The 27,523-nt window shown below is 69.8% G+C and overlaps 1 protein-coding gene across 2 annotated transcripts in view; it reads left to right on the forward strand.

Annotated features, from left to right (window-relative positions):
- The first annotated feature begins 2,958 nt into the window (after window positions 1–2,958).
- The window catches only part of PRKCZ (protein kinase C zeta), a 35,199-nt gene continuing 10,634 nt past the window's right edge, over window positions 2,959–27,523 (forward strand). The window contains exons 1-5 of one of the 2 annotated variants that reach the window (XM_037499612.2): window positions 2,959–3,031; window positions 5,776–5,897; window positions 6,562–6,651; window positions 7,268–7,318; window positions 27,187–27,272. In XM_037499612.2, the coding sequence (XP_037355509.1) occupies window positions 2,961–3,031; window positions 5,776–5,897; window positions 6,562–6,651; window positions 7,268–7,318; window positions 27,187–27,272 (420 nt within the window). In that variant the 5' untranslated portion in view covers window positions 2,959–2,960. Of the gene's footprint in view, window positions 3,032–5,367; window positions 5,386–5,775; window positions 5,898–6,561; window positions 6,652–7,267; window positions 7,319–27,186; window positions 27,273–27,523 lie in introns of those variants that run through there. The other variant, XM_054691302.1, reaches the window with a different exon arrangement.

Consider the following 27,523-nt stretch of genomic DNA (forward strand, 5'->3'; position numbering starts at 1 on the left):
CTGTGGTCCCGCCAGCAGGTGCGGTGCAGTGGGCCGGGCTTCGGGGCGCTCGGTGGCCCCGCTTTGGGCTGACCCTGGTGGGCTGGGCATTACCCACTGGGGGGGGGAGACTGGGTGTTTCATGGGGAGACTCATCCTCCCTCCTCTCTGTGCACCAAGTTCCTTCTGGTAAAGGTCTTGTGTATGAAGTGCGAGTTTTGTCTTTCTTTTTAAAAAGATTTATTTATGTATGCACACAAGAGCTGGGTGCAGGCCAGAGGTGGGGGGGGGGCGGTGAGAGGATTCCCCAGAGACAGAGCGGGGAACAGAACAGGCAGACTGACTGAAACCCACTGCTGAGGGGAGCAGCGGGGAGACGGGAGAGTCTGCTGCGCCCTGTGGGCAGCTCCCTGGCCGGGGATGGAGCTCGTGCTGCAGAGACTGCGGGCAGCTTCATAGGTTGCGTCTTCACCCCTTGTGCCACAGGGAGGCCCGCGTGTTTTGTCTTTATGGGGCAGATGGCAGAACCTATTCATAGCAGGCAGGTTTGGGGGTCCTTCCTGCTAACACCCCCACCTTCCAGCCAGTGGGGCCGGGAGCGGACTTGACCTCTCCTGGAGCAGCCCCAGCCTATCCAGAGGGCTGACCGCTGGGCCCCTCACCAGCTCCAGGACCGAGGACCCCAGTGGCGGGTCAGGTCTGCAGGCCGGCCCGACCCTTGGGCTCCCTGGGACGTGGGCCCAGCCAGGGGGGTGCTGGGTGGCCAGGGTGCTGTGTCCGTGGGCTGGGGCGTGTCTGACGGCCAGGACCAGGAGACCGCACCCCCGGCCTGCCTGCGGCTGTCAGTGGGCATCAGCCTGAACTTGCCACGGCCCTCCCTGGCCTGACCAGGCTTTGAGGCAGGACCGAGATGCCAGAGGCCCCGGCAGGCACAGCCCCCACCCCCCATGCCAGGCCAGGCCCCCAGCGAGGCCCTTGGCTGACGGTACGGCTGGGGCCAGCACAGTGATTGATCTCCCACACTGGCTTCTGGGGTCACACTCACAGGGCAGCTCCCTCTTGTCCCTTCGCGCCCCCTGCGCCCCTCCCAGTCCCCTCAGGCCTGTGGGACAGCCTGGGGCTCTGAACGGCTCAGGGGTGGCCTGGAGGAGTCACTGGGAAGGGCCCTGGGGTGCTCGGGGCCCAGGGCAAGGAGCTCCGGGGAGAAGAAAGCAGGGGCTGCGGATTGAGGACGGTGGGAGGGCGGGCAGGCAGGGGCCAGGTCCTGTGGGCGCGGTGGGCTGCTCCTGGGAGTGCCGGGCAGCGGGGCGTGGCGCCACACAGGGGCACGGGCTGTTGTTCTAAGGAGACGCTGCGGCCAGGTCCCGGCGCAGGAGGGTCTGCTTGGGCCTGACCGTGGGGTGCGAAACGAGAGGAACAGGGAGACCGAGGTCTGAGCTGGGACCAGGGCTGGCGCAGGGGCGGGCACGAGCAGGCTGGGGCTGAGGGGTGGGTGGCGCCAGCGGGGGGCCAGGGATGCTGCAGGGTGTGCGGGAGCGGAGTGAGGATCGTGAGGTCTTGGGAGGCACCGGCGGCTGGGGCTGGGGTCTGCGACCAGGTGAAGGCTAAAGGCTGCTGACCAGAGGGAGCGGGGCAGCGAGGCAGACAGGAGCCCATCAAAGGTGCAGTGACTGTGGCCGGCAGGGCAGCCTGCAGGAGCCCTGGGGGTGGCACTGCGGGGGTGGGGGGCTGTCACCGGCTGGGGTGGGTGTGGTGCTGGGCTCTGGAAGGTCGTGCCCCCCTCTGGTGGATGGGGGGAGGCACTGGCTTCTCCTGCCATCTCCAGGGGAGGGTGGCGTCTGCGACCATCTGGGCGGTGCCCATTTGGCTACCCAGGTCACCTGGTGTCTGGCACCAAGGAGGCGCCAGGAGGCATGTGTGGAATGAGTGACTGGGCTAACCTGACCGCTGGCCAGGCGGGGGTGGCAGAGGGCGCTTCGGGAGGGCAGGCGGCTGGGGGCAGGGCAAGGAGGCCACAGGGGCGGCCCGTTGGCAGAGGGGCAGGGCCGAGGGCGCTGCAGACCGGGTCTGGGGCGCCTGCCTGGCGCCCAGGTGAGGCCCGCCAGCAGCCGACCTGGGCCCCAGACCCCAGGCACCTCTCAGGGGAGGGGTCCAGGTGCCGGAGCGCACCGACTGGGCCTCGGGGTGAGAAACGGGCCGGCCACCCCCGCCAAGCCGGCTCCCAGCCCGGGACGGGGCCCGCGGGCGGGCGGCGCGCCCGGCGAGTGCGGACAGGCCCCGCCGCGGGGGGATCTCGGGTCGGCGGGGCGGGAGAACCAGCCGGGCGGACCCGGCCGGCGCGCGGCACCTGTCGGCGGGGGCGAGGGCGCGGCGCGCTGGCCGGTCGGGGCCCCGCGGGCTGCCCGCCCCCGCCGCCGAGGGCCCCGCCCGCCTCGGGAGTCGGAGTCCGGCCCGGGCCGGGCGCGCCCCGCGCCGTTCCCGGGGCGCGGCCGCGGCCTGTGCGCCGAGGGGTCGCGCGTTGCCGGGCAGGGCCGGGCCGCGCGCGCCCATTGGCCGCAGGTGGGCCGCGCCCGCCCGACAGGTAGTGCGCCCCGCGCGCGCCATTGGGCCGCGGCCCGGGTCCCCGAGGATTGGCCCAGGTGGCGGCCCCGCCTCGCCCTCATTGGCCGCAGGTGCCGCCACCCCCGCCCGCACCGCCCGCCGGGGCGATTGGCCGCCGGCTGGGCCTCGGGTCGGCCATGTTCGGGCCCCTCGGGGCCTGGCGCGCGGGACCCGGGCGCCCCCGCCCGCGCGCCCCCGCGCGCCCCGCCCGCCCCGCCCGCGCGCCCGCGCGCCGGCCACTTCCCCAGCCGACGGCCGCGGCCCCGGCGCCCGCGCGCGCGCTGCCCCGCCTCCGCCGCCCGCCTCGCCCGGCGCCCCGGCCCGGCGCGGCCCAGGGCGCTGGCCCCCGCGGCGCGGCGCTGACCGGGCCGGAGCGCGCCATGCCCAGCAGGACCGGCGCCAAGATGGACGGGAGCGGCGGCCGCGTCCGCCTGAAGGCGCACTACGGCGGGTGAGCCCGCGGGAGGGCGCCGCCGTCGCGGCCGTCGGGGCCGTCGGGGCCGTCGGGGCCGTCGGGGCCGTCGGGGGCCGGTCGCGCTCCCGCGGGCGTCCCGGCCGCGGCGCGGCGCGGCGCGGCGCGGGGGGACTGCGAGGCGCCTCCGGGCCCGGGCGTCGGGGGGGGGGGGCCGAGGTGCCGGGGCCCGCGGGAACGTCGCCGCGGGCATCTCGCGGCCGGGGTCGGGTCCCGGGCCTGCGGGGGGCGCGGGGGGCACGGCGCGGGCGTGGAGGGCGAGCGCAGACCTGCGAGGACCGGGGTGCCCACGATGGTGCCTTTTAAATAGAAGAATCCGGGGTCGCCCCCTCCCCGTCCCTGCTGGGGGGGCACAGGCGAAGGGAAGGTGGCGCCCCTGCGCGGCTGGGCATGGGGAAGGCCGGGCTCCTTGGCGCTCAGCCCGGGGAGGGCCTGCCCGCCCCCCCCACCCCCCCCCCCCGCGCCCCCGCATGCGCCTGGCCCCCTGCACACACCCCCCCTCCTGCTCCCCCTGCAACTCCCAAACCCCCCCACCCCGCCCGCCGCGCCCCTGCACGCGCTTGTACACACACCCCGCCCCCTGCACTCTGGCCCCCACTCCCTCCCCCCACTGCTCCCCTCTCCCGTGCCCCCCTCCCCTCCCCTGCGGGGGGGGGGGCTGCTGGGAGATGGGGAGGGGTTGGTGCCGGTTGGCCGTGGCCTGGAGGGCTGGACCCTGGTGGCCACTGACGTCTGGGGGGCGAAGGCGCAGCACCGGGGGACTCTGGCGGCTCCTTGGGGTGTGGAAGGGGAGCCGGACCCCGGCTGGCCCCGGGAGCCGCCCCGCCGGCGGGGCAGGGGGCACGGACAGGCCGCAGCCCCAGGGGTGAGCGTGGCCACTGGGCATTCCGCCCGGTCAGGCGTCCTCGGCCAGAGGAGGAGCGGCCCGGCCTGTGAGTGCCGGCTGTTGGGGCTCCCCAGCCCGCTCCTGCGCCCCTGGTGCTCAGGCGGCCCCTGGCAGGGGCCCTGGCCTGGGGTGGGCCAGTGAGGGTTCTGGGGGGAGGCCCTCTGCCGTCTGGGCGGCCCCTGGGGTTCCGCCGGCCGAGGCGACCCTGAGCCCCAGGAAGGCCGAGCCCCAGCGGTTCCTCCGGGCCGGTGGGGGTCGGGGACCGGGTGGCAGGGGCGGGAGGGAGGCAGCGTTCCACGGAGGCAAGGTGGGGAGCCCGGGGCCCCCACCCACCCCGGCCCTGGAAGGCTGGGGTCACGGGCGGCGGCCTCCCTCCTGCCCCCAGTGTTTCCTGGGCAGGCGGCCCCCTCCCTTCCTTCCTGTCCCTCCGCGCCAGGCCCTCCCTGCCCTGCTCATCCCCCCGCCCCCCACCCCGCCCCTCCCGGGCCTCTCCTCAGCTTCATCTTCCTCCTCCCCCCCCCTCTGCCCTCCCACCCCACCTCTCCAGCCTCTCCCCCCCACCTCCCCCCCTTCCTCACCTCTCCCCCCTCCCCACCCCCCTCCCCCCACCCGCCCCCCCTCCCCCCCCTCCCGGCCCTCCCGCACCCCTCCTCCTTTCTGCCCCAAGCACCCAGGTTCCCCGAATCCCCCACCTCTCTCCCCCGTGGGTGCTTTCCCAAGCGCCCCGCCCGGTGCCCGGACCCCTGCGGCCTGTTGGTCCTTGGGCACAGCCCCGGCTCCTGAAACCTCCTGCTGGTCCCCGTGTAGCTTCCCCTTGTCCCGTGGGGCCCTTCAAGGCTGGAGACCCGGGCGCCCCACTTCGCCGGCCTCAAAGGGTGCGCGGTCGCCCCCGGCTCCCCACGCCTGAGCGAAGGGGCACCTCCCGCAGGACAGGGGCCGGTACGGCCGCAGCCCGCCCGCCCGCGGAGCCTGGAGCCTGCCCGGGGGGCCAGCTGCGCCTGCGGTCCCTGGGCTTCACGGCGCCCGCCTGGCCTCGGGGGGCGTGAGGGTTGCTGGGGGAGCAGAGGAGCGGCTGGGAGTGGTCCGGGTGGACGGCTGCGGCGCAGGGCTGGCTGCCCCCACTCCAGAGCGCCTGTGGCCAGGGGCTGGCGGGGGCCGGGCAGGAGCGCCAGGTCAGGAGTGCGGCTGCCACACCCCGGGAGCCCGCTGGGGGGCTGCGTGGCCCCTCTGTGACTGTCTCCCTCCCGCTGAGACAGGACAGGCTGGGGTACGCCCTGGAGAACCGGGGGTCTGGGAGCAGCAGTGGTCGGTTCTAGTGGCCAGAGTAAGGCCTGTGGGCCGGCCGGCTGCTGTGCCAGGGCCAAGGTGGGCACCCAGTGGGCAGCGCCTGCAGCCAGATGGCCCCGGGTGTGTTGCCTGTGGACAGAGATTTCCCGCTTAAGCACGCGTAAGGGTTCAGACGCCTGCGGGGAAGCAGCTGCCCGGCACCCCCACCTCCAGGGCTCGGGGCGGGCTCCGCACGGGCAGCTGTGGCCGTCACTCTGCCCCCAGCCCTGTCCTGCGGGAGGCGGCCCCTTCCCTCCGGCATGGGGAGCTTGGTGGTGTGCAGGGCTCGAGCTGAGCCACGGGGCCCCCCACGCCTCCCCGGGATCAGGACCTGGTGCCTGCGAGGTGCTTCCTACCGCCGCCCCTTTCAGCGCCGTCTGGGAAGGCCCAGCCACCGCGGTGGCCTCGGGAAGCTGTGGCCAGTGCTCTGGGGAGGGCCGCGTGTTTTCTTGGGGAGAATGGGGGTGAGCGGGCTCAACGTGCGGGTGAGCGTCTGCTCCTTTCTGCCCAGGGACCTCCTGGTCACCAGCCTGGACCCCGCGACCACCTTCGAGGAGCTGTGTGGGGAGGTACGAGACATGTGCGGGCTGCACACCGGGCACCCGCTCACCCTCAAGTGGGTGGACAACGAAGGTACGTGCCCAGCCCAGCTTCCGGCCCGGCCGGCGGCAGCGCCGCACAGTCTCCTGCAGGGACACGTGCTTGGGGCAGGGGGGAGCACCTGCCCTGCCCGCTCAGCTCCGGAGCCGCTGCTCAGTGTTGGGGGCCAGCTCCTCTTCACCTTCTCAGGGCAGTGGGTGGTCAGTAGGCCAGACCGGGGCATCCCCAGTCCCGTCCCCACCACCCCCAGTCAGACACGCATCCATGAAAACCAGGGGACAGGAGGTAGTGCCAGAGAGACCCCCCTCCCATGTGGCTGACCAGTAGCCAGGGCCGGGGCGGGACGGCGGGGTCAGGGCTGGGGTTGGGGTGGCCAGCACTGGGGTGACCGGGCAGCGGCCAGGCTGAGACTGGTGGCCAGAGCACCGCTTCTGTGCCACCCCCCGCTGTCTCGGACAGACTAAGAACGTCCTTGTGCCCACGCCAGGAGGTCCACCTGCTGGGACCACTGACCCTGCTGGGGGCTGGACTGGCCTCATACCCCTCAGGGCTTGCTTCTGACATGGACCTGGCGCTGGGGGCGGCCTGACCCAGCCGGCCCGGCTCACCTGCCCCCCCGCGGGGGCTGACACTCCGGTGGGCCCGCCTTGGACGTCTGGCCTCGGCCAGGGGCCTTAGCGAGTCTCTTCCTGCCTAGGTGACCCCTGCACCGTGTCCTCCCAGATGGAGCTGGAGGAGGCCTTCCGCCTGGCCTGCCAGCGCCGGCACGAGGGGCTCGTGGTCCATGGTGAGGGGCTCACGGGGCGCACAGGGCGGGGTGCGGGACAAGCGGGGCGTGCGGCGGGGCGGGGGAGGGCGGCCGGGCCGGCGTGTCCTGCTCGAGCTCGGCGGAGTCTCCGGACCGTGGTCGTCCGGTCCTTGAACGGGGGCGCTCGCTCTGCCAGGCCTGGGGCCGGCCCCCCAGCCACGCCTGCTCCCACCCGAGCCGCCAGCCTGTGTGACCTGACAGCGGCCGCCCGAGCTCCAGGCCACCTCGGCTTGGTGGGGTCATCGCTCTCCAGGCGCAGGGCAGAACCGCACAATTTGGGGAGCCCTTTATGGAAGCCTGGCGCTTTCGAATTCGCAGCATCTTCTAGATGAAGAAGAGCCGCGGTGGCTGCACCAGCCCTTCCCGAGCCGTGTGCCCCCGAGGCGCCGCCCGACCCGGGGCCTCCAAAGACTGCGCCCATCCTGACGGCGAGGAAGTGGGGTGCCCTTAGCGGCTTCAGGGTCCTCGTGGGCCTCTCACATGCCCTTTACCTGCTTAAAACGAGCCCGGGCCTGTGGCCGCACCCCGGCCCCCGCTTCAGCGCAGGGCGCCTCCCAGGAGGCCCCGGCCACTGACCCGCCCGCTCTCTCCTCAGTGTTCCCGAGCATCCCTGCGCAGCCCGGCCTGCCCTGCCCCGGAGAGGACAGTGAGTGTCCCTGGCGCCTGCCTGGGGGGCGGGAGGGCGGGAGAGGCGGGGTGGGGGGGTGGCTGGGGGCGTGGTCGATGGAGTTGGGGGCGGGGCTACCAGGGGTCCCCGCATCCGCCCGTGACACGGCAGACGCCTGTGCCCATCCACGTGTGCTTCTGACTTGTGCTGCCTGTGGGGGTCACCAGGAAACACTCTGCGCCCCCCAGAGCACTGCCCCCAGCCCTACGCCAGCTGTGGTCACCCAGACCTGGTCATCTGCTGTCCCCAGTTCAGACTGGCCCTTTGGTCTGCACGGTGCGGCTGGTGGCCCCTGGCCGGGCTGCCCCACGCCGTCTTCCAGGCAGGACCCTAGCGGTCCATGCGCCTCTCAGGCTGGCCAGCGCCAGCCATCTCCTGGGCCCCAGCCAGCGGGCTTCGGGGAGGGCCGCCCCCTTCCCACAGGGGCCTGGTGGGCGCCTGTCGCCACTCCTGGGTCAGGTCCTCGCCGGCCTTGAGGATGGTGGCACTGCCCAGTAGGGCCGCGTGGGGAGGTGGAGCCTGCCTGGAGACTCAGAGTGGGCCAGCGGGAGCAGACCCTGGGACTGGGCACTCCGTGGAGCTGCGGCCACTGGAGAGGTCCGGGGCCCAGGACAGGGCTTTGTTTCTGGCCATTTCCACCGTGTCTTCAGGACCCGTGACAAAGTGGGGCGGGCTGCTGCGCGGTGCTGGGTGCCGGGTTCGTGGTGGCACCTGTGCCCCCTCCTGGTGAGGCTGACCCTCCCGGGCCAGTGGGCGGGGAGGAGGGAGGGCGCTGCCGGCCTCTGGCCCTGGGGGGGGCACCAGCGCTCAGGGCCTTGGGGAGGGGTGGGTGTGTCCGGGGAATGCAGAGAATGTGGGGAGCTGGCAGTGTGCTGGGCGCGGCAGTGCCCTCGAAACGCTCTCCAGGGCGTCTGGGCAGGGTGGACCCCCCGAGAGCCGAGAACACTCCACTGCACTGTGGGGCTGCCGGCGCTCTGCGCTGTTCGCTGACCTCCCTGACCTCACCGGGTGATGGCTCTCCGGGGCGCTGCCAGCGAGCTCCCCGGGGCCTGGGGCGGCTCTCCGGCCTTTCTCCCTCAGGCTCAGTGCCAGCGCTGGCCGTGGCCACTGTGGGCAGGCCCTTCAGCTCGCCAAGGGCTTCCCTGGTCCGCACGTGACCAGAGCCAGGGTGGGGGGTGCAGGGGCGGGGGCGTGCAAGCAGCAGCCTCCGGCGCCTGGGGGTCACAAGAGGCCTGGACAGGACCCGGGCCCTGACCAGAGATGGGCGGGTGCCAGGAGTGGGAGTTGGGGACATGGGTGTCGGGCTGGAAGGGGCCCGGCCCGGCTGCGTTCACTTTCACCAAACCCTTCCAGCACATTCCGTGCAGGCTGTCAGTGCTGCGGGGCAACAATTCTGCAAAGTGCACGTAATTCAGTGTCACGTTTTGCCGGCTTTAAAGAGGGCGACTGACCGCAGCGGGCACACTGCAGGGCTCCTGGGGGCCCCAGCCCGGGCCTGCCTCTGCGCGGTGGTCCTGACGTCCGTCCGCAGCGCCTTGCTGGGGCCCCGCTCCCTCTCCCCCACTTTCTCACTGCGCCCAGCTGGCGAGTCGCTCTCCTAGCCGTTTCGATGTTGCGGTTCCCTGACGTTGCGTGTTGCGGGGTGGCTGTGCGGCCCCTCCCAGCTCTACCCCGGCAGGGCTCCCTGCCCTGCTCCTGGCCTGGCCTCCTGCGGTGACTCCTGGTGGGGCTGGTGTGGGGTCTGTGGCCTGGGCTGCAGCCAGCACATTCGGGGCTGCCCTGTGGGTGCGGGCCGGGGAGCCCCCTCGGGTGCCCTCGTGATGTCCCACTGTGTGCATGGCGACTGGCGGCCTGGCTGACCAGGAGGGGCCTCTCGCGCCTCCGCCTTGGGGCTGCTGGGAAGGAAGGGCCTGGACACGGGCCACTGGGCTTTCCCCTGCCTGCGCGGGTCTCTAGTGATCTCCCGTCTGGGCGGCGGCTGCCCTCACAGGTGTGAGTCGGAGGCTCGTGTCTCCATCGGCTCCTGGCGATGGCGATGCTGAGTGTCCACCAGTGCTCATGCGTCCCCAGCCCCGTGCACGTCAGGCTGCTCCGCCCTTGGGCTTCAGTTCCTGGGCGTCGTGCGGTGACCCCTCAGCCGAGGGACGTGCACTTTCTCCCGCCCGCTGACCCTTTCTGGACCTGACTTGGCCTCCAGGCACCTGCCAGGCGGTGGCTTTGGGGACCATGGGCCGGCGGCGGGGATTGGCCACGGGAGCAGCACCCCAGCAGGCATCCTGGGAGGGGAGATGTGGTGTCAGGCAACGGTGGGAGTCCAGGCTGCGGCCGTGCTCCACCGGTGGGACCCTGATCGTGGCTGCTGATGCACAAAATCTAAACATGTCCTTGAGGTCCAGTTGGTCATTCTTTGTTGCCTGTGCACGTCCAAGAACAGAGCCGCCCCACAGATCTCTCGTGTTATGTTTTCTTCCGAGGGGCCTCATAGTTTCAGATCTTACCTTCGGATCCTTGAGCTGCTTCGAGTTGATTTTGTGTGGGGTCTCAGTGAGGGCCCAGCTTTGTTCTTTGCACGTGGAGTCCAGTTTCCCCAGCACCGCCGGGGGGAGAGACCGTCCTTTCCCCAGTGGGTGGTCGGGGCACCTTGTCAGAAACCCTCTGACCCTCTCGTGAGGGCATTGGTGGACGCTTCCGTGCCACAGTCTGTCTGCCAGTACCACGCGGTTTTGATGACTGTAACTTGGTGGTGGGTTTTAAAGTCAGGAAATGTGAGTTCTCCAGCTTGGTTGTTTTTCAAGAAGGACCCTTTGAGATTTCAGATGAATTCTGGATCTGTTTTTCTACTTCCGTGAAGAAATCATGGGAGTTTGATCGGGACCACGCTGCCTCTGTCCATGGCGTTGGGCAGCATGGATGACTCAGCAGTTTGCCTTGATGCGGAGACAGAACGTCTCCCTTTATTTATGTTTCCAGTTTCTTCCAGCACCGTACAGTTCCCATGTGCGGAATTTACCTTCTTAGGTTTGCTTATTTATTTATTTATTTATTAGAAAAAATTTTAAAAGATTTATTTATTTATTTATACAAGCACTGGGCACAGTCAGAAGCGCGGGAGGGTGAGCGAATTCACCAGAGCCAGAGCGGGGAGCAGAGCAGGCAGAAGGACCGAAGGACACTGCTGAGGGGAGCAGCGGGCGGCAGGAGAGGTCTGCGCGCCATGTGGGACCCTCCTCCGGTGGCCGGGGAGCAGCCGGGGATCGAACCGGCGCTGCAGAGGCTGTGGGCAGCTTCGCAGCCCAGCGCTCCTCCGCTGCGCCCCCGGGGAGGCCCCCTGGCAGGTTTATTTTTAAGCGTGTTATTCTTTTTGCTGCTGTGGTAGATAGCACCGTTCTCCTCATTTTCTTTTTTGCGTGTTTGCTGCTCCTGTTTAGAAATGCAACTGGCTTTTGTGGACCGGCTTGTTACCTTGCTGTTGTGCAGAATTCGTATATTTGTGCTGGCAACTTTTTTTTGTGGAGTCACAAGTGTTTTTTTTTATCACCTGTGAAGAGAGCGCATTTTATTTATTCTTTTCCAATTTAATACTCTTTCTTCCTTTTCCTGCCTGATGGTTCTGGCCGGCTCTCCCGCGGCTGTGCCGGGCTGGAGCAGCTGTCACAGGCTCCCTGCTGGTTCCAGACCTTGGGGGACACTTTCGTTCCTCCCCCAGGTGTGTTTGCTGCGGGTCTCCACTTCCCACTTTCATTAAGGTGACAGTTTCCTCCTGTGACCTGATGATAAGCTTAGATGTCTTGGTCCCTGCTGCCGTCATGGGGCTGCTAAGCCCTTGGCATGCACATGCGGCGGCGGGGTCTCCTGTCATCAGTAGGAGTCTTCTCAGACCAGTTGATGCTGACGAGGTGACCAGAGGGCCCTCAGGCTGGGGCTGGCCACTGCAGAGTCCCAGTGACCGAGGCTCGAGCTTCGGTCCCGGCCCCACCTTGACCACCATCTGCTTTGAGAACCGCGCTCCAGCCACACGTGGCCTGTGCTCCAGTTGGCGCCCCTCCCCGACAGCTGACCCTTTCTGGACCTGACTTGGCCTCTAGGCACCTGCCAGGCGGTGGCTTTGGGGACCATGGGCCGGCGGCAGGGATTGGCCACGGGAGCAACACCCCAGCAGGCATCCTGGGAGGGGAGATGTGGTGTCAGGCAACGGTGGGAGTCCAGGCTGCGGCCGTGCTCCACCAGTGGGACCCTGTCCAGCATCTGGAAGCCTGTGGCCAGCTAGCCACTCCCTTCCCTTATCTGCAGAGCAGGAGGCTGGGGGTGTGACCACACCTGGAACGGATGGGCATCCGTGTGCCTGCGGGACGGTCGCTGGCGCGGCAGGGAGGGGAGAGCCCCCCGTCCTGGCCCTCATGCTCCACCAGCGAGTCAGGGCATTTGTGGCTGCGGTGCTCAGGGACAGGTGTGGGAAGGAGGCTGCAGGGTCCTCTCCAGGGCCCCCGAGCCTGCCCTGGCCCTGACGGCACGGCCTGCCTGGTTCTGGGGCCAGTGGACCAAATGTATATCCTGAGGTTGGCGTGTCCAGGCCCCGGCGCTGGGGCAGCAGCTCCAGGCGCCCGTGTGGGGCAGGTTCGGGCTGCCGGTGCGGGTGGCCCCTGCCCAGCCTGCTGCTGGCCCTCCGTGAGCGGCAACCCCCGCTGCGGTAGCCTCTGTGCCGCTGGTGCAGCCTGTTGCTGCTTCTGGGGCTGGGGCCCAGTACCTGGGCCGGGACCCTCTGGGGGCAGGAGGGACTGGGTCAGAACCCGTGAGGCCGGGACCCTCTGAGCCTCACCGAGTCTGGTCAGCTGTGAGAGAGCGTCCTGGGGAGGGAGAGCATCCTGGGCTGCTCTGGCTGCAGCTGTGTCCCCGGCCCGGCCACAGGGCGGGGGTGACAGGCCGTCCCTGCTCACAGCTTGGGGCTCCACCTTGGCGCAGAGGAGGTCTCCAGCCGCTGGGACGTCCAAGCAGGTGCGGGATGGCGATGAGGGAGCGGGCGGACGGCAGCTCTGCCTCCGTTTCCCCTGTGGCGGGGGTGTGGCTCAGAGAGCTCGGGGTGTGCTAGTGCCCGCTGGCCACCTCCCCTGCACCCGGCTGGTGGCCCCTGGGGGTCAGCACCCGCCCCCGTGGCCCCCTCCAGCCCCTCACCTGGGAGTGGAAGGGAGCGAGGGGAGGGGCTCGGGGTGACCAGCAGAGGCCTGTTGGGCTGCAGGGGTCCGGCCTGGGTCCACCTGCAGGCCCACTGGCTGGTGCCCATGCACCTTTCCCCGGCCGCTGGGCCCGGCCCTCCCAGGGCCGTGTGTGTCTCACAGAGGGTCCTGTTTCATCCAGCTTTGTCTCGAATTCTCCACAACAAGCTGGAAAAGCTAGTTTTCCACCTAAAACAGGCTTTTGATAAAAATGGCCCGTGCAGCCTGGTGTCGAGTCCCGCAGAGGCCCGAGCGGGCAGGATGGGCTGGAGGGAGGGGTGCTGGGCGGGGCTGGCCTCAGAGCTGGGGCTCTGTGCCCACTGGGGCCAGCGACTCTGCAAGGCCAGAGGACAGTGCTCCGGGCGAGGGCAGCGGGGCCGTGTGTGGGTCCCTGAACTGCTTCATGCGCGGGGGGCCTCTGGTGGGGCCGGCACTCCCACTGGGAGACGCTGGTCCTGAGGTGGAGGGGCCCCTGCTCCAGGAGCGACTCAGGCCCCGATGGGCCGGATTCGAACCCGGGCCTTGGCGCCAGAGCACGGGCTGAGTGGACCAGCCGGCCGGTGTGGAGCGCCCCCACCTGAGCCCGCACGGGCAGGGCCAAGGTGCTGCCATCACCCCCGTGTCTTTCAGACACGGGGTGGGGGATGGGATTAGCTGCTGTTCAGGGGACTGAGGGGGGCTGCGTTTGGGGGAGCCGGGGTGGGTGTCTGTCGGGTGCCTCCACCTGCTGGGGCCTCCGCCTGGGGCTGCAGGTGCCCATCCTGGCCCCCCTACCTGCTCCCCCCGTGGGGGTGCTTCATCGACCCTCCCCAACCTGCCCTCCTGTGCCCTGCCCAGAGCCGGGCCAGGCTCCGCTGGGTCTATGCCGGCTCTTGCCTCGGTGGGCACCGCGCCCCGCCCGGCCGGCCGGGGCTGCCGCCGTCCTGCCACCGGCCGCCCCTTCCGTGACGTCAGCGCCCGGTATCCAGGCCGTGTTTTAGTCGGCGCCTCAGCTGCCGGCTGCAGCCTCGGGGGAGCTCGCTGGGCCGGAGACATGAGGAGGCAGGGATGTGAGCGCGGGGGTCGGGCCGGCTAGCCTCCCTGTGAAGCCTGCCCGGGAGGGCCGCTGCAGGCGGCAGCCAGCGTGTGCGAGGCAGGAGATGCCCCCCTGGCGCCCGGCGCGCCGTAGGGCGGGGGCCGCTGCCGAGGAGCCGGAGGGAGCGGTGAGTGGCGATGTCTCCGCGCCCCTGGCGGGGATGCAGGCCCGGCCAGTGTCCGTCCCCATCCCATCCCGGCCCCGGTGGCCCTGCTGGCCAGCGCTGGCCTCGTCTTCCCGGCGCGGCCGCCGCTGCAGGCACGGGCTGGGGCTGTCACGGGGTGGGGGCGAGCAGCCTCTGGTCTGGGCTGACAGGTCTCCAGAAAAACACGCCCTGGAGCGCGTGTGCACGAGCCATGCGGCCGCGGGGGCTTCGGGCAGCACCCGTGTCCCGAGGGAGGAGGGCGCGGGCCGGGAGGGGGCCGTTCCCTTCCCTGCTCCTGGCCCCGGCTGGTGGGTGTTCTGCTGCGGCTTTTACGCGCATCTGTGGGGTCGCTGCGGGGCCAGGCCCTGCACCTGCTCCCCACTCCGGGCCGCGGGCAGGCGCTGGCCCGTCCGCTCCGCCCCTGCTGCCTGCTGTGCCGCCGGTCTAGGTGTCCTGACGAGCGAGGCCCGGCCGCCCTGCGCTGAGATGGTTGGAGGTAGCCGGGACACGGCTGGTCTGCGGCCGCTGCGGGGGTGGGGGGTGGGGGTGCTCTCCTGACGTCCATTTTGCAAGGTGTTTTTGTAAAAGAGGAAAACAACAGCATGCGGCCCCTCCCCCAGGCTGGCGGGCGGTGGCGGGTGGCTGCTGGGGGGCTGCCCGGGGGTCGCTGGGGCCAGGGCTGCTGGGGCAGCACGGCTGCCAGGACTGCCGTCTGCCAGGGCCCCTGAGCGGCAGGACGTGTGCAGGGGCGCCGAGATGGAGGGGTGTGGGCTCATGTGGGTCTCCCCGGGAGCAGAATCAGCTGTGTCACGGCTCCTCCGGGGGCGGGGGTGTGGGCCCCCACCGTGAGCAGGCGTGGGGCCCAGACCCTGCAGACACACACGCCGAGGCCTGGGCGCAGCTGGCCAGCCTCTGGGGTTTCAGGCCTTGAGCCTCAGTAGGGTTCAGTCAGTGCCATAAAGGGGGACCGGCTGGGAGAGCTGCCCCTCAAGACTCCCACTTAGTGCTGATGTATCTGGCAGGGTCTGCGTCCGGCGGGGTCCATGTGCAGTGGGGATGGTTATTGTCCAGCAGGGTCCGCGTCCAGCCAGGGTCCACGTGCAGCTGGGGCTGTGTCCAGCGGGGTCCATGACCAGTGGGGTCTGTGTCCAGCGGAATCTGTGCAGTGGGATGGTTCCAGTCCAGTGGGGTGTGCGTCTAGCTGGGGGTCAGTGTCTGGCTGGGATCCATGTCCAGCCGGGGTCCGTGTCCATCTGGGTCCATGTCCAGCCAGGTCTGCGTGTGGCAGGGTCCCCATCCAGCTGGGTCCATGTTCAGTGGGGATGGTTCCAGTCCAGCGGGAAACGTGTCCAGCTGGGGTCTGCATCCAGCCGGGGTCCATGTCCAGGCGAGTCCGTGTCTGGCGGGGTCCACATCTGGTGGGGTTCTCATCCAGTGGGGTCCATGTCCACTGGGGATGGTTCCAGTCCAGCAGGGTCTGTGTCCAGCTGGGTCCGCGTCCAGCTCAGAGCCACGTGGAGCTGCTGCTTCCTGCCTCGGCCACTCCAGCCTTTAGCCAAGTGCCTCCTCTCTGTCTCACGAAGCTGGGAGCCACTGGGGGTTGCCAGAGCCCTGGACTCGAGCCCACCCGGCCTCCCAGTCTCTCCTGGGCCCAGGTGCCTCTTCGTCAGTCCTGGGCAGCCGGGAGCCCCGGCGTGTGCAGCCTCTGGGTCAGGGGTGGGGAGCCCCATCCAGGCTGTGTGGGGCGTGCGTCTCTGCCACAGGCCCTTTCTACTGTTCCCTGCACAGCTGGCCGCAGGGCTGGCCTCGGGGTCTCTGTGCTGCTTCGAGCTGTGCATGGTGGGTCACGGGGCACCCTGAGCTCTGCAGAGCCAGGGCCGGTGGCACCCCGTCCTGTTGCTGAGCGGCCCATCCCAGGCTGGCGTCTCCTCCAGGCTATGCGCTCGCTCATTCATGGGAGCTGGCCCGGCAGCCTTTCCCCAGCTGCCTGCAGCCTCGCGCCCACTGCCCACTGGGCCCCGCGACGTGTGGTTGCATGTGCTGCTGGGGCTCACGGGGCTGCTTCCGCCCAGGCCTGGCGCCCAGCGTGTCGGTGGCTCCGGGGCCCTTGCCAGCAGCCTTGGGGCCGGCCCCGGGGACGGAGGGTGCTGTGGCAGCCACAGGCTGGCCCCACGTCCGGGGCGTGGAGGTGCCCTCTTTCCAGGGCCATCCTGGGGAGGAGGGGATGCCTGGTTCGTGCTGCGTGCTCTTCCCGTGAGTGTCCCCAGGCCTCGGGGCTCCCCAGCCCGGGGCGGGGCCGCGCCCTGCTGTCCCTGGCTGGCCAGGGGCTCTCGCATGGCCTTGCTGCCCCAAGACGCTCGTCTGCAGCCCGCCTCTGGGGCAGTCTCGACTTCGCTTTCTGTGCGCTGGGATCTGCACGAGGCTGGCCTTCACTTCTTTCTGAGGGGAGTTTTGAGAGATTTGATTTGCAGGAAGAGCAGGCCTCCCGGGGCGAGGGCGCACGGTGGGGGTGACCTCTCCCCTCACTCATGACCTATTTGCCTGGAGTGAGGGTGTGAGGGCAGAACAAGGCTGGGCCTGTGTCACCTCAGGGAACCGGCTGCTGGTGCTTGGGCGTCAGGCTCACACGCTGCCCTTATGCTCCAAGCTTGGCTGTGCAGGTCTGCGTGTCAGGCCATGTGATGGTCGGTGTGGCCTGCAGAGACCAAGGCCACCTTCAGACCCCTTCCTCTGGGGAGTGGCTGCCTCCCGCCTCCCGCAGCAGGGTCAGGTCTCCGTTTATTGTTTGATCCTGGCATGTTTACATTATCTGGGCTCATGAATATTCATGAGCCACTGGGACTGCTTTTCCTTTCTGGTACAACTTCCAGCTTGTCATGGCGTCAGTGCTCGTCTTGCCGAGACGTTTCCTCAAGTCCTGCCTCAAATTTGCCTCTGTTTTCCTGTCAGACTCCCCCCACCTCCGGCCCCTCCTCCCGGTTCCCGGGCCTTCGCCCACAGTGACTGGCTGAGAACCGGAGCCGACGACCCCTGTGGGCCGGACTGAAAGGCTTTGTTGTGGTAGCTCAGCTGGGTATAGAAGCTCCGCCTCTGCCTCGGATGTCCACGCCTCCTGGGAGCGTTTGGGGCTGCCGCGCGGTGGCGCTCCTGAGTCAGGGTGATGCCGCGGGACACCCCCCTCCCCTGTCTGGGGCCTTTAGTGTGGGCCCAGGGACGTCTGCTGCGTTTTTCTGCTGGTTTAGCCCCCACAACCCCCATCTTCCTCCAGAGCTTCTCTGTTCTCTTAGGGCTCTGACCCAGGCCCTGATTCTCTGTCCCATTTTCAGCTGTTGCCCTCTGCAGAGAGAGAGCATCTGTTTCCCTCATCCAAGTCATTGGTCAAGTTTGTTTTCTTTCTTTTTTTTTTAGGATTTATTTATGCGTACAAGAACTGGGGCACAGGCCAGAGGTGTGGGGGTGAGAGGACTCACCAGAGACAGAGCGGGGAGTAGAACAGGCAGATCCACTGAAACCCACTGCTGAGGGGAGCAGCGGGCAGACGGGAGAGGTCTGCTGCGCCCTGTGGGCAGCTCCCTGGCCAGGCATCAAACTCGTGCTGCAGAGGCTGCGGACAGCTTCATAGGTTGCGTCTTAACCCCTCGCGCCACCAGGGAGGCCCTCATTTGTTTTCTTGATCTTATTTTTAATCCCCAAGTACCCTCTGTCTCCCGAAGGCTCCTTTCTCAGACAGCGCCCACCGTCATCAGAGGCAGTGGCTGCTCTGAGGTTACTAACCAGCCGGGAGGCGCCACACGCTGTAGCCGCAGGCACGCTTGGGCACTTTCACAGGTCGGGCTTCATGTGCGTGAATTCACAGGCCCCTGATGCCCCGCGGGCTGGGGGTGGCAGGGCATCAGGGCAGGCATGTGGTGGGCGGCCCTGTGCCCAGCTGTGCATCTGTGCTGGCCACGTGCCGCTCTGCGGGTCTGCACATGGGTAACAGACTCCAGCACATGGGAAACGCCATCCCCCGGCCCTTAGGCCGCCCATGGGCACCTCACTGCCCACCGGCCCTCGTCCCCCGAGGCCCCTGTCTGGCCCCCCGCAGCCATGTCCTGGCTCCCGGTCGGGCTCTGCAGGCTTCTCAGCGGGTGCATAGGGTGGTTCAGAGGTGTGTGTGGAGCGTTTCGGCTGGTCTGGCATTTCCTGCAGGACTGTGGCGTGAGGGGACCCAGAGGTGGGTGCCGCCTCATCTTGTCAGCAGGCCCCGTGCTAGGCCAGTCCTCTGGAGGGGTGACCTCACGGCTGAGCCCCTCCCACACTTCCCACCCATCCTGTCCAGGGGCCATGCTGCCCGGCTGCCCTCTGGGGGGTGAAGCTCATCCAGTGGGTTCGCCTGCTATCTGGGGACCCTCCTGCTGGACGCCCGCCTCTGCTCCCTTTGTGTGCTGCCTGTGGTGGTCCGGGCCCTCCCGGCTGCGGGGCTGGCAAAGACGCGGGGCCCAGTTCAGAGCGGTGTGGGGCTGCCGGTCCTGCTGCCCCACTGGCAGGGCAGTGACTGACTCAGAAGTAAGAGCTGGACCATGGCAGCCCCGGCCCGGCCCCGCCCCCACTCCAGCCTTGTCCCCCTCCTTGCTGTGGGGGCCGTGTGGACACCCCCTCCTGGCTGACTCACCTCTCCCCTGGTGTGAGCGTGCGTGTCATTTAGGATGGCGTAGAAACCACAGCAAGCAGGTCGTGCTAAATACCGGCCGTGTCAGAAAAACGGCGTCGCCAAGACACGCCCGAGTCTGCCCCTGTGGTCTGCCCGGGACCGTGGCTCTGGCCCACCCGGACGCGCAGCCTTTCCTGCAGGAGCCGTGGCCTCCCGGTAGCGGACGGACCAAGTACTGCCAGGCCGTCTGGGGGTCGCCCTCGCCCTCCCGGGCTCATCCCGTCACCGTTCCAGGCCTGTGTGCCGATCTGGGGACCCCTTGTGTGTCTGGCTGAGCTGAGCCTGGTCCTGCCAGCCCTGTGGGACGCGTTCTGGGGTGTCTGGGAGGCCGGGCCGGGCCGGCCTTGCCCCGCGGCACGGCCCCTTCGCCCAGGCGTGGTTTCCCTCACGGCGGTGGCTCCTTTCCTGCCCGGTCCTCAGACCCGGCCTGGGCCTCAGTGACCTTGAGCAAGACAGGGCTGGCCTGGCGGGAAATCCAGGCCGGGGCGGTGGCTGCGGGTGGCATGGGGAGGGTGAGCGGCGTGGGGGTGTGCGGGGTGCATGGGGTGCGCGAGGCGGGGTGGGGCGTGGGGTGCTGCACGGGGCCGGGCGTCCCTCTCCTTCGTCTGCTTTTTTTGTTGGTTGTGGTGAAAGTCAGCCGGTAGAAAATTGCCATCTGACCCTGCTGTGATTCTTGCCTTACGATTTTGTTGATGCGCAGTAGCTTTAGGGTCCCAGCGGTGCAGAGCGGCAGGTGTAGACTCCGGGGCCTCCCACCGCGCGCCGCCCCGCGGCACGCCCCGGCCCTGCCCCGGGACCCCTCCGCTGTCCAGCCTGTGGGCAGGAGGGGGCAGGGCAGCCGAGCGCCTGGCCGCAGGCCTTGTCTTGTACATCTCGGCTCCCCCCACCCCCGGGCTTGGAGCCGCTTTGGGGGGCTGCAGCAAGGCGCCCCAGCATGTGTCTCATGTCATCAGTTATTGTGGGAGAAGTTCACCCAGCAAGTCCTTTCTTAAAAACTCAGCTCTTCTTCTCACACCAGCATCCAGGTGGGGTGCAGCGGCGTCCACATGTGTCTGCTCGTCCCCGCCAGAGGGGGTGCTGTTGCCACTGGCCACGGGATGTGGGGTCCCGCGGGCCTCGGCCGGCCACCGTGTCTGGGGGCCCTCCCGGGCCAGTGGGGTGGGGCGGGCAGCCGGGGCCGCTGGTGACTGGTGCGCCTGGGCCCCTGGACCCGGCCTTGAGGGCATCCTTTGTTCTGCCCAGTGCCAGCCGGTTCTGAAGGCGGCTTTCTCCAGCTGCCCGCCGGCAAGGAGGGCGCCCGGCTCCGGTCTGGGCTCCGCTGCCTCCCTCATGGGCCACTCAGGTCACTTACCCCTCTCCTGCTCCTGCCCAGCCCCCGTCTCTGCGAGGCCAGCGGGGCTGCCATGTGGCGTCTCCTCACCTGCCTGCGGCTGTGGCAGAGCTGCCCTCACGGGCCACCCCCCCGGCGTGGCCTCATCCAGGGCAGCCTGAGCTTTGTCTGGGGCCTGTCCTCAGGGCTGACCTGGCCCTGGACCAGAGCAGCACTGGCCTCGTGGCTCAGTGGTCACCTCTGCGCTGCCCAGCCGGGCCTCTGTGGCCCATGGACACGGAGCCCAGGCCCTGCGCCCCTCACCCACTCAGGACAGGGTGGCCGAGTGGAAGGAGTGGGACGGGGGCTTCTCCCAGGCGCAGTCCCTGCTGTAGAGGCAGCACAGGGTGACGGGAGGCTTCGAGGTGGACCGTCCAGTGCGGGGGGAGCCAGCCCCCTGGGCTCTGCAGGGTGCCCTCTGTCCCTTCCAGTCTGGTGCTTTTTGCCTTGGAGACACCGCCACGGTGGCTGGTGGCCACCATCCCGCCCCACCTCGGGCCGCCCAGCCCCTTCCTGCCTGCGGGTCCCTTGTGGTCCTTGCAAGGGGCTCTGCGCCCAGGCCCCGAGGGACTCATTTCGGGGGTGGCTCCTGCCGAGCAGCGTGTGTGGCTGCCCCTGAGGCCAGGCATTGGTGCACAGGCCAGGCTGACCCGGAGTGTGATGTCCTCCCAGAAGTGAACATGTCTTCAAGTTGTTTGACAGGATGAGGAGGGGCAAGTGTCCGCCGGGCACTCGCAGCAGGGAGCCTGACACCAGGCTCTGGGTGTTGGTCACTGGCCGCTGTCGCCGCGTGTCCAGGCCCAGGCGCCTGCCGAGCAGTGGGACGAGTGGTGGGCAGCGGGAGGTGGGCAGGTCGGCTGGACAGAGGTGCGCGGCCAGTCCCACGCCTGGTCCCCTTGGAGGGCCAGGCAGCTGCGGGGTGGGCCGGCCGCGCTGGCCGAGGCAGAGGTGTGAGGACAGCGCCGTGCTGGCGCCTCTCACCGGGGTCTCCTGGCCGGAGGGGCATCTGGACGAGCTGCTGCTGTGCGGTGCCGGCCTGCTCCGGGCCCAGGGGCCAGGGAGTCCTGGAAAGCAGGCCCCTCTGCAGCCCGAGCGGCTGGCCGGTTTGCTGCTGAAGGGGGTTGGGGCAGATGCCAGCCCACGGCCAGAGCCGGAGAAAGCGCGCCGTGGCCGCCCCGAAGCACCGACGCGGGGGCCGGAGCAGCCACAGGACTTGGCCCCCCCCCCGGCTCCGAGGCGCTGTGCTCGCCCGCTCTGGGACGAAGGATCCCCATTCGCGGGGACCGATCCGGGGACCCCGCAGCTGGAGGTGAGGGGCCCCCTGTGCAGCAGGGCCCTTGCCCCTGTGTGCTCAGCCCCCCGCCGCGAGGCGGCCCAGCCCGGACGGGTGCTGGCAGGCGGGGATCACGCGGGCGTCTGACCCCCGAGGGTGGACGGCCATTCCAGGTGCAAGTTGTCATGGACGCGGGTGTCCGGCTGGCGGAGCCCAGGTCAACCGCGGGGGGGCGGGGCGAGCGGCCTGCGAGGTGGGGCCGAGCAGGGGGCCGGGCCGGGGAGGGCCGGGCGGGGCACTCCAGGTGTCCCAAGGCTGGGGGCGGGCGCAGGGCCTGGACACCTGGCTTCCCCCTCGGCTGTGCCTTCTGAGAGCCGCCGAGGAGTGAGCGGCGCGGGCGCCGTGACCCAGTTCCTGCTCCAGTTAGGCTGCGCGCCGTGGCCCCGGCCCCGAAGTCAGATTACTGGGCAGGAGCAGAGAAATCTGGAAAGGCATTTTCCTTGACTGCTTGGGGGCGTTGACGTTGGTGCCCCCCCCCCCGCCCCCACCTCACCGCCAGGGCCCCCTGCCAGGCAGCTCCCGTTTGACTGGGGGTGGCTCGGGAAGGCCACCGGGCGCACCCGCGGGGCCTCAACCAGCAGCCGGCGGTGTCCCCTTCTCTCCCCCTCCCCAGTGCCCCCGGGTCCCCGGGAGCTGGCCGGCGCCCCGGCCCCTTTCTCTCTCTGCCCTTGACTGCGTGGAAGCCCGGGTCCCCTTGGGGGCCCGATGCAACCCGCGGCCTCTCCCGCCTCCCTCCCTCCTGCTTCCCGCTGGGGCAGGACCAGGGGGCAGGCAGCCTCAGCGCCAGGTGAAGGGCCAGGATGGCCTCGGGAGCCAGACTGACTCGGAGCCCACGTGGGCGCTGCTCTGCCGGCCCCCGGCCCTGCCGTCCGTCCCCTGCGAGGGCACGCCTCCCGGCACCGGCCGGAGTGTTCCTCTTCGGGAACAGCCTCCCACGCGCAGCAGGCGGTGGTGGCCACGCGGTGGCTGCCGCTGGGGACTCGTCTGGGGAGGATACGGGCAGACAGGCCGAGACGGCAGGCCCGGAGCAGACACCTGCTGGGCAGCGAGACACTCGGTGGCCACTGGGCTCGCAGCGGGGGCAGCAGGCACAGGGACTCCTGGCAGACAAGGACCCCTGCCTAGCTGCAGCGCAGACCAGGGCCACGCTGGCCGACGGCAAAGGGGACATCTTGCTGGCCTGCCCCGCTGGCCCCTCGCGCCCCGCTGGACACAGAGGCCACCTTTCCTCGGGGGCAGGGTGTCCCAGCAGCCAGACCCTGCCCTGCCCCGGCCAGCCAGTCTTAGGCGGGTTTTCCATTGCTCTTGTTGTTTGGGGCAACTGTCCACTCCCGCAAGTGTCCGTCCTGTTCGCCTCTTTATTTCAGAAAAGCAGCCGAGAGGGAGCCCATTGGGCAGTGGCCGCCCGGCCCCCTGGTTCTCAAGTCTCCCCCTCATAGCTGGCTGCGGATCCCCTGCTCAGCTGCACCACGACCCCTGGCCCCACCGCCTCCTCGGGGAGTCCTGTCCGGGGATGGTGGGGATGGACGCGGGCAGGTGGGGGGGCGCGGGGATCCCAGGGGCGTCAGACACTGCCCAAAAGTTGCAGTGACGTGGGAAAACAATTACCTTATTAAAAATACACGAGGAGCCCCGTCCAGGAAGCTCCTGCAGTGGGGGGTGGACCCACAGTTCGCCTTCGGGGTCCCTTCTAGGACAAGGCGAGGCGGAGATCCTGGACGTTGGCGCTTTGTCCATCTCGTGCATTCATCACGGGCGGCGTCTGGGCCAGGAACAGGCACCGGGAGAGGCTGCACAGGGGCCTGGGGCATGGGTGGGGCGCGGGGGGGGCCTGTGCCTGCCACCCCTCCCCTCGCACTGTGTCTCCCAGTCTGCATTCCAGGCTCCCGCGGCAGTGACTAGGTCCTCTCCCTCTCCCTGCCTGGTCAGGGCTGCAGCCACCAGGCCGACCGCCCCCCAAGCTCGCCACACCCGGGCCACCGTGGGCTCAGCGTACAGGGACACCCACCAGGCTGGATCCGGGGAGGGCGCCTGAGCCCAGAGTGATTCACTCTCTACTTGGTGGGCGCTCCGCCCCCATGTCCCCCACACCCGCACCCCCACCCCTGCGTGCCCACACCCTGCTGCTGGGGACGCCCCTGGCCCTGCTCTCTGGCCCCCGCCGTGCCCTGTGCCTGCACCAGGAAGCCCCACCCCAGGGCGCTCCTCCATGCCGGGGCTGTGTGGGCGCTGGGCCCCGGGCCCAGGGGCAGGGTGTCCCTGACAGGGCTGAGCACCTGCCTGGCTGCCCGACACGCTGGCCCCGGCCCTGCGCGACGCGCGTCTGCGCCCCTTCAAGTGCCTCTTTGGGCCCGACGCTGCCCAGGAACCCCACAGCCCCAGTGAGTGCGGGTGCGGCTTGCGGCCACGGTGAGGGCCCTTCCCGGGAGCTTGCGCTTGCTGCTCGTTGAAGTGGCGCCGCCCCCGTGGTCTGTCTTCTGCGCGTGGAGAAACGCACTGGCCCTCTGGGCTGGCCTCCTGGCCCGCGGGGCCTGGGCCCTCAGTCTGCGCTGGCCAGCCGCGCCCCACCCGCGCCGGCCTCCCCTCGGGCCTGCTGCGAAGTCTCCTGAGCAGCCGCTGGCCTCGCATCCAGTCCGGTCAACAACCAGGCTTCCCTGGAGCGTCGTGCCCTTGGTTTAGGGTGAACGGGTGGGCGAGCTCAGGCGTCTGCGCCCGGTCCCGCCCCTTCCGCCTTCCCTCCTCCATGTCCTGTCACCGCCATCCCCGCGCGAGCTCCGCGTCTGCGCCCGAGCCGCCTCGGAAGGTGCCCCTCAGGGCCTGCTGTTTCCCGGGTGAGCTGAGCCCTGCCTGCTCCTCCGCGGCCTGGGGTCAGGCGTCCACTCTGAGCCCCGCAGGCGATGGTGTGTGCCCCCCTCCTCACCCCTCGCTCTTCCCCCTGCCCGCTGGTGCCCTCTGCACTCCCGCCCGGCCCTGCCCGAGTTCCACTGTCCAGCGAGCAGCCCCGAGCGACGCGCGCCCGCACCCAGGCCCCCCCCGCTGTGGACTGCTGGACCCAGGCCGTCGCGGCGTCTGGGGCCGTTTCCTGAGGGCGGTCTCACGTGTCCGGGTCGGCCTCTGCGGGCTGCGGGCCGGCCACATGGTCTGGGCCGGGATGGGACACTGCGGGCCGAGCGGCCATGGGGCCTGGCATGGGGCTTGCCATGGGGGCCGGAGAGGGTCCGGGTCGCCTCCGTGGGCTCCCGGTGCCCCGTGCGCCCGGCCCAGAGCTGCAGGGCGCGCCGTGGTTGTTCTGAGCAGCGGCCTTTAGATGATGCCTCCGTCGTCAGGGCCTCCAGCATGCTGGGCGCCATGGAAACCGCGTCGGCTGCCATCCCTGCAGCGCCCTAATTATAGAATTTCAAAGACAAGCAGAGAGCGTGGTACGGGGCGTTGGGAGAATAAGAGAAGCAGCCCACGCTCCAGGAGCTGCCAGGAGCTGCCGCTTCTCCACCGTCGTCCGCCGTGGCTCCCGCCACGTGAGCCACGTGGTGACGAAGGCGCCCCGGCACGCCCCAAGAACGCCCCCAGCCCCGTGGGGCGGACGCGTGGCCAGCTGTTGGGGGGTACACGTGGGTGCAGGTGGGGCCCTGCTGTGCCCCCATGCCCACCACCTGGCTTGTCCTCCGACCCTGTGCCTGCAGGGTCCCCTGTCAGGGCGGGGCTGTGGGGGCCGGCTGGGGCGCCCACCTTCTGAAGACACGTGTCTTCGTGGCTTCGCCTGGGCCCAGGGGCAGGGTGTCCCTGACAGAGGTCCAGGGGCAAAGCCATGAGCCCACGGCCCGGGGGCGAAGGCCCAGCTGGGTGGGAAGGGGCCATTTGGGGCTCAGGATACAGATGGGTGGGGCGGGTGTGCAAGGGAGACTTCTGGCGGGAAGTCCAGCCCCAAAAGTTCTGGGGAGCGGTGGCCACATGGGCGTGGGTTTTTCAAGGAAAGTGATCCCACCTTCAGGTCGGAGGCCATCACCCCCTCTGGGTGGGCCCCTTGCAGGGCCACACAGCACTGGGCACTGCCCCAGCGGGGCGCCCAGGAGGCAGGGGGGGGCCCCCGGGGTGTCAGGGGAGGCCAGGGCCCCCCAGCGGCCTGCAGCTCGGTTCTGAGGTGGCCGCGCTGCCTCCTCTCATCACGCGGGTGACGTCGGCCGCGCATGCGCTGTGAGCCCTCGGAGCCAGGGCCGCCTGGGGTCGGTCCGCCCCGCAGCACCTCCGGGACCCACACTGCTCTCAGATGTGGGGGGGCTCTCTGAGCCAGAGGCCCTGCGCCGGGCGGCCGGGTCTTTGCAGCCCCCCGGGGGAACCGCGTCCTGGGCCAGGGGGCTCTGCTGGTTTCCTGCAGACCTAAGGACAATTCAAGGTGAAGGGGGTGTCCCAAGGGAGGGACTGCTGTCCTCGAGGCGTCCGTGGTGGCCCTGCTTTCCAGGTCGTGGCACGGCCACATGGGACACCCGGGCGCCAAGCCTGGGTAGAGCCCGGGGTCCCGCCCCACAGCCCTTTGGTCTGGCCTGGCAGCTGAGGTGGGGATGGTGCGTTCCCAGAGACGCCACCAGGCACTGCGAAGCCAGGTCCTCCAGCGGCGCAAGGCGGTGGGGCGTCGGGGGTCCAGTGCGGGCCTGGTGGGGGGTGCCCTGAGTGTCAAGCCCAGAGCCCGCTGCTGTCGAAGCCCCTCCTCCTGAGGGCGGCCGCGGCTCTGGTCAGCCGGGGGGGCCCGTGGCGCGGGGCGGCTCGCTCTCCCCACTGCCCCCCAGCCCGCGCGCCTGCCCGGCTCCCCAGAAGGCAGCCAGGCCGTCCGCCAGCTGTCAGGGGCACAGCCTTCCGATTTGGGGCTCGCGGGGCCGGCCCTGGTGTGCAGGTTCGGGGTCAGAAGGTCACCGTCCTGTTCCCCCTTTGGCCAGCGCGTCCCTGTCTCTGTCCTCATTGCCCCGGAGGGTCCACCTCGTCCTGCCTGTGTCCCGCTCAGACGTCCTCCCCGAGCCTCCTCCCCGTGGCAGGACCTGTCCCGGAGTCTCCCCCGGCGCTGGCAGGACCCGCCTGTGCGCCCTCAACTCCTCACGTCCTGACCGCTGTTTGTTGAGGGCACCAAGCTGGGTCCGGCCGGCCGGCGGTCACTCTGGGGGTCTCCTCCTGGCCTGCAGGCGCTGTCCTCTCGCTGCCCCCGGTCCGGCCAGCACGGCCACCCCTTGACCTGGAGTCCTCCTTGGGGGCCTGTCCCCAGGTGCGGCCATGCGGGGGGTCCCTGACCTTCCGCCCCGACAACAGGGAGTGGGATTTTCTCGCTGGGGGTAGTGGGGCGTCGCCCTGCACCCCATCTCAGACCGCGCTCTGTTGGCCCCTGGGGCTCGCAGGGAGGGGGCCCTGGTGAAGCTGTGTGGTGGCGCGGACCCCACTCTTGGCCTTCCCGGGGTGTCTGTGCTGCTTGCCCCACACGGCCTCGGGAGCTGCTCCCACTCCTGCCCCAGGACTCCGGAGGCGGTGGGCGCCGCCAGTCACGTCCGCGGGGTGTTTGGGGGAGCAAAGTTAGAAGCAGCTTTAAGGACCACTCGAAGCAACACCACTGCCCTGGGGGGCCGCAAGGCGGGGCTGGGTTCGGGCCTCGGGGGACGGGAGGGGCGGGGCCCCACCGGTCAGGGCGTGGGGACCACAGGGGCCAGGGGGACGGGCAGTGGGTCGGGGTCCGCAAGGCAGCTCCAGCGTCGACTGCGTGTGGTGAAAGCGTGTTGGGTGACGCAGTTGGCGCCGCGCGGGAGCCCTCGCTCAGGGCTGACAACAGGCTGGGGCAGGGGCCTCCCTCAGCGGCCCGACCTCACCACACGTCCTGCTGCCCAGCAGCCGCGCCAGCCCCCTGCCCAGCCCCACCCCATCTCGGAGGATGCCCCAGCCCCGGGGCCCTGCTCCCCCCCCACCCTGGCGCACCCAGGCCCCCTGCAGGAGGAGGGGCGGGCCAGCTGCCCCCACGAGCTGTGTCTCTGACCTTCCTCGGCTGCTCTAGAGTCCATCTACCGCCGTGGAGCCAGAAGATGGAGGAAGCTGTACCGCGCCAACGGCCATCTCTTCCAAGCCAAGCGTTTTAACAGGGTGAGTATGGCCAGACAGCGCTCCCTGCAGTGGACACACTGGCGGCCCTCCAGGCTGCGGAGGCCCACGGCCTCAGGTCAGGGCCGGGGGGCTGCGTGGAGTGCCCTGGGTCGGATCCTCCAGAGCTCGGCTCCAGGCCCGGCCTGTCCACGCAGCTCACGGGCCGAGCTCCCTGTGGCAGGGTCTTCTGACCCCAAGGCCCCACGGCCTGTGGTCACTGCCCTGCCTGCTGCCTCCCCTGGCCGTTTCCA

Source organism: Talpa occidentalis, unplaced genomic scaffold (assembly GCF_014898055.3).
Source record: "Talpa occidentalis isolate TD23 unplaced genomic scaffold, MPIMG_talOcc4v2.1 talOcc4.9, whole genome shotgun sequence".
NCBI classification, from domain to species: Eukaryota; Metazoa; Chordata; class Mammalia; order Eulipotyphla; family Talpidae; genus Talpa; species Talpa occidentalis.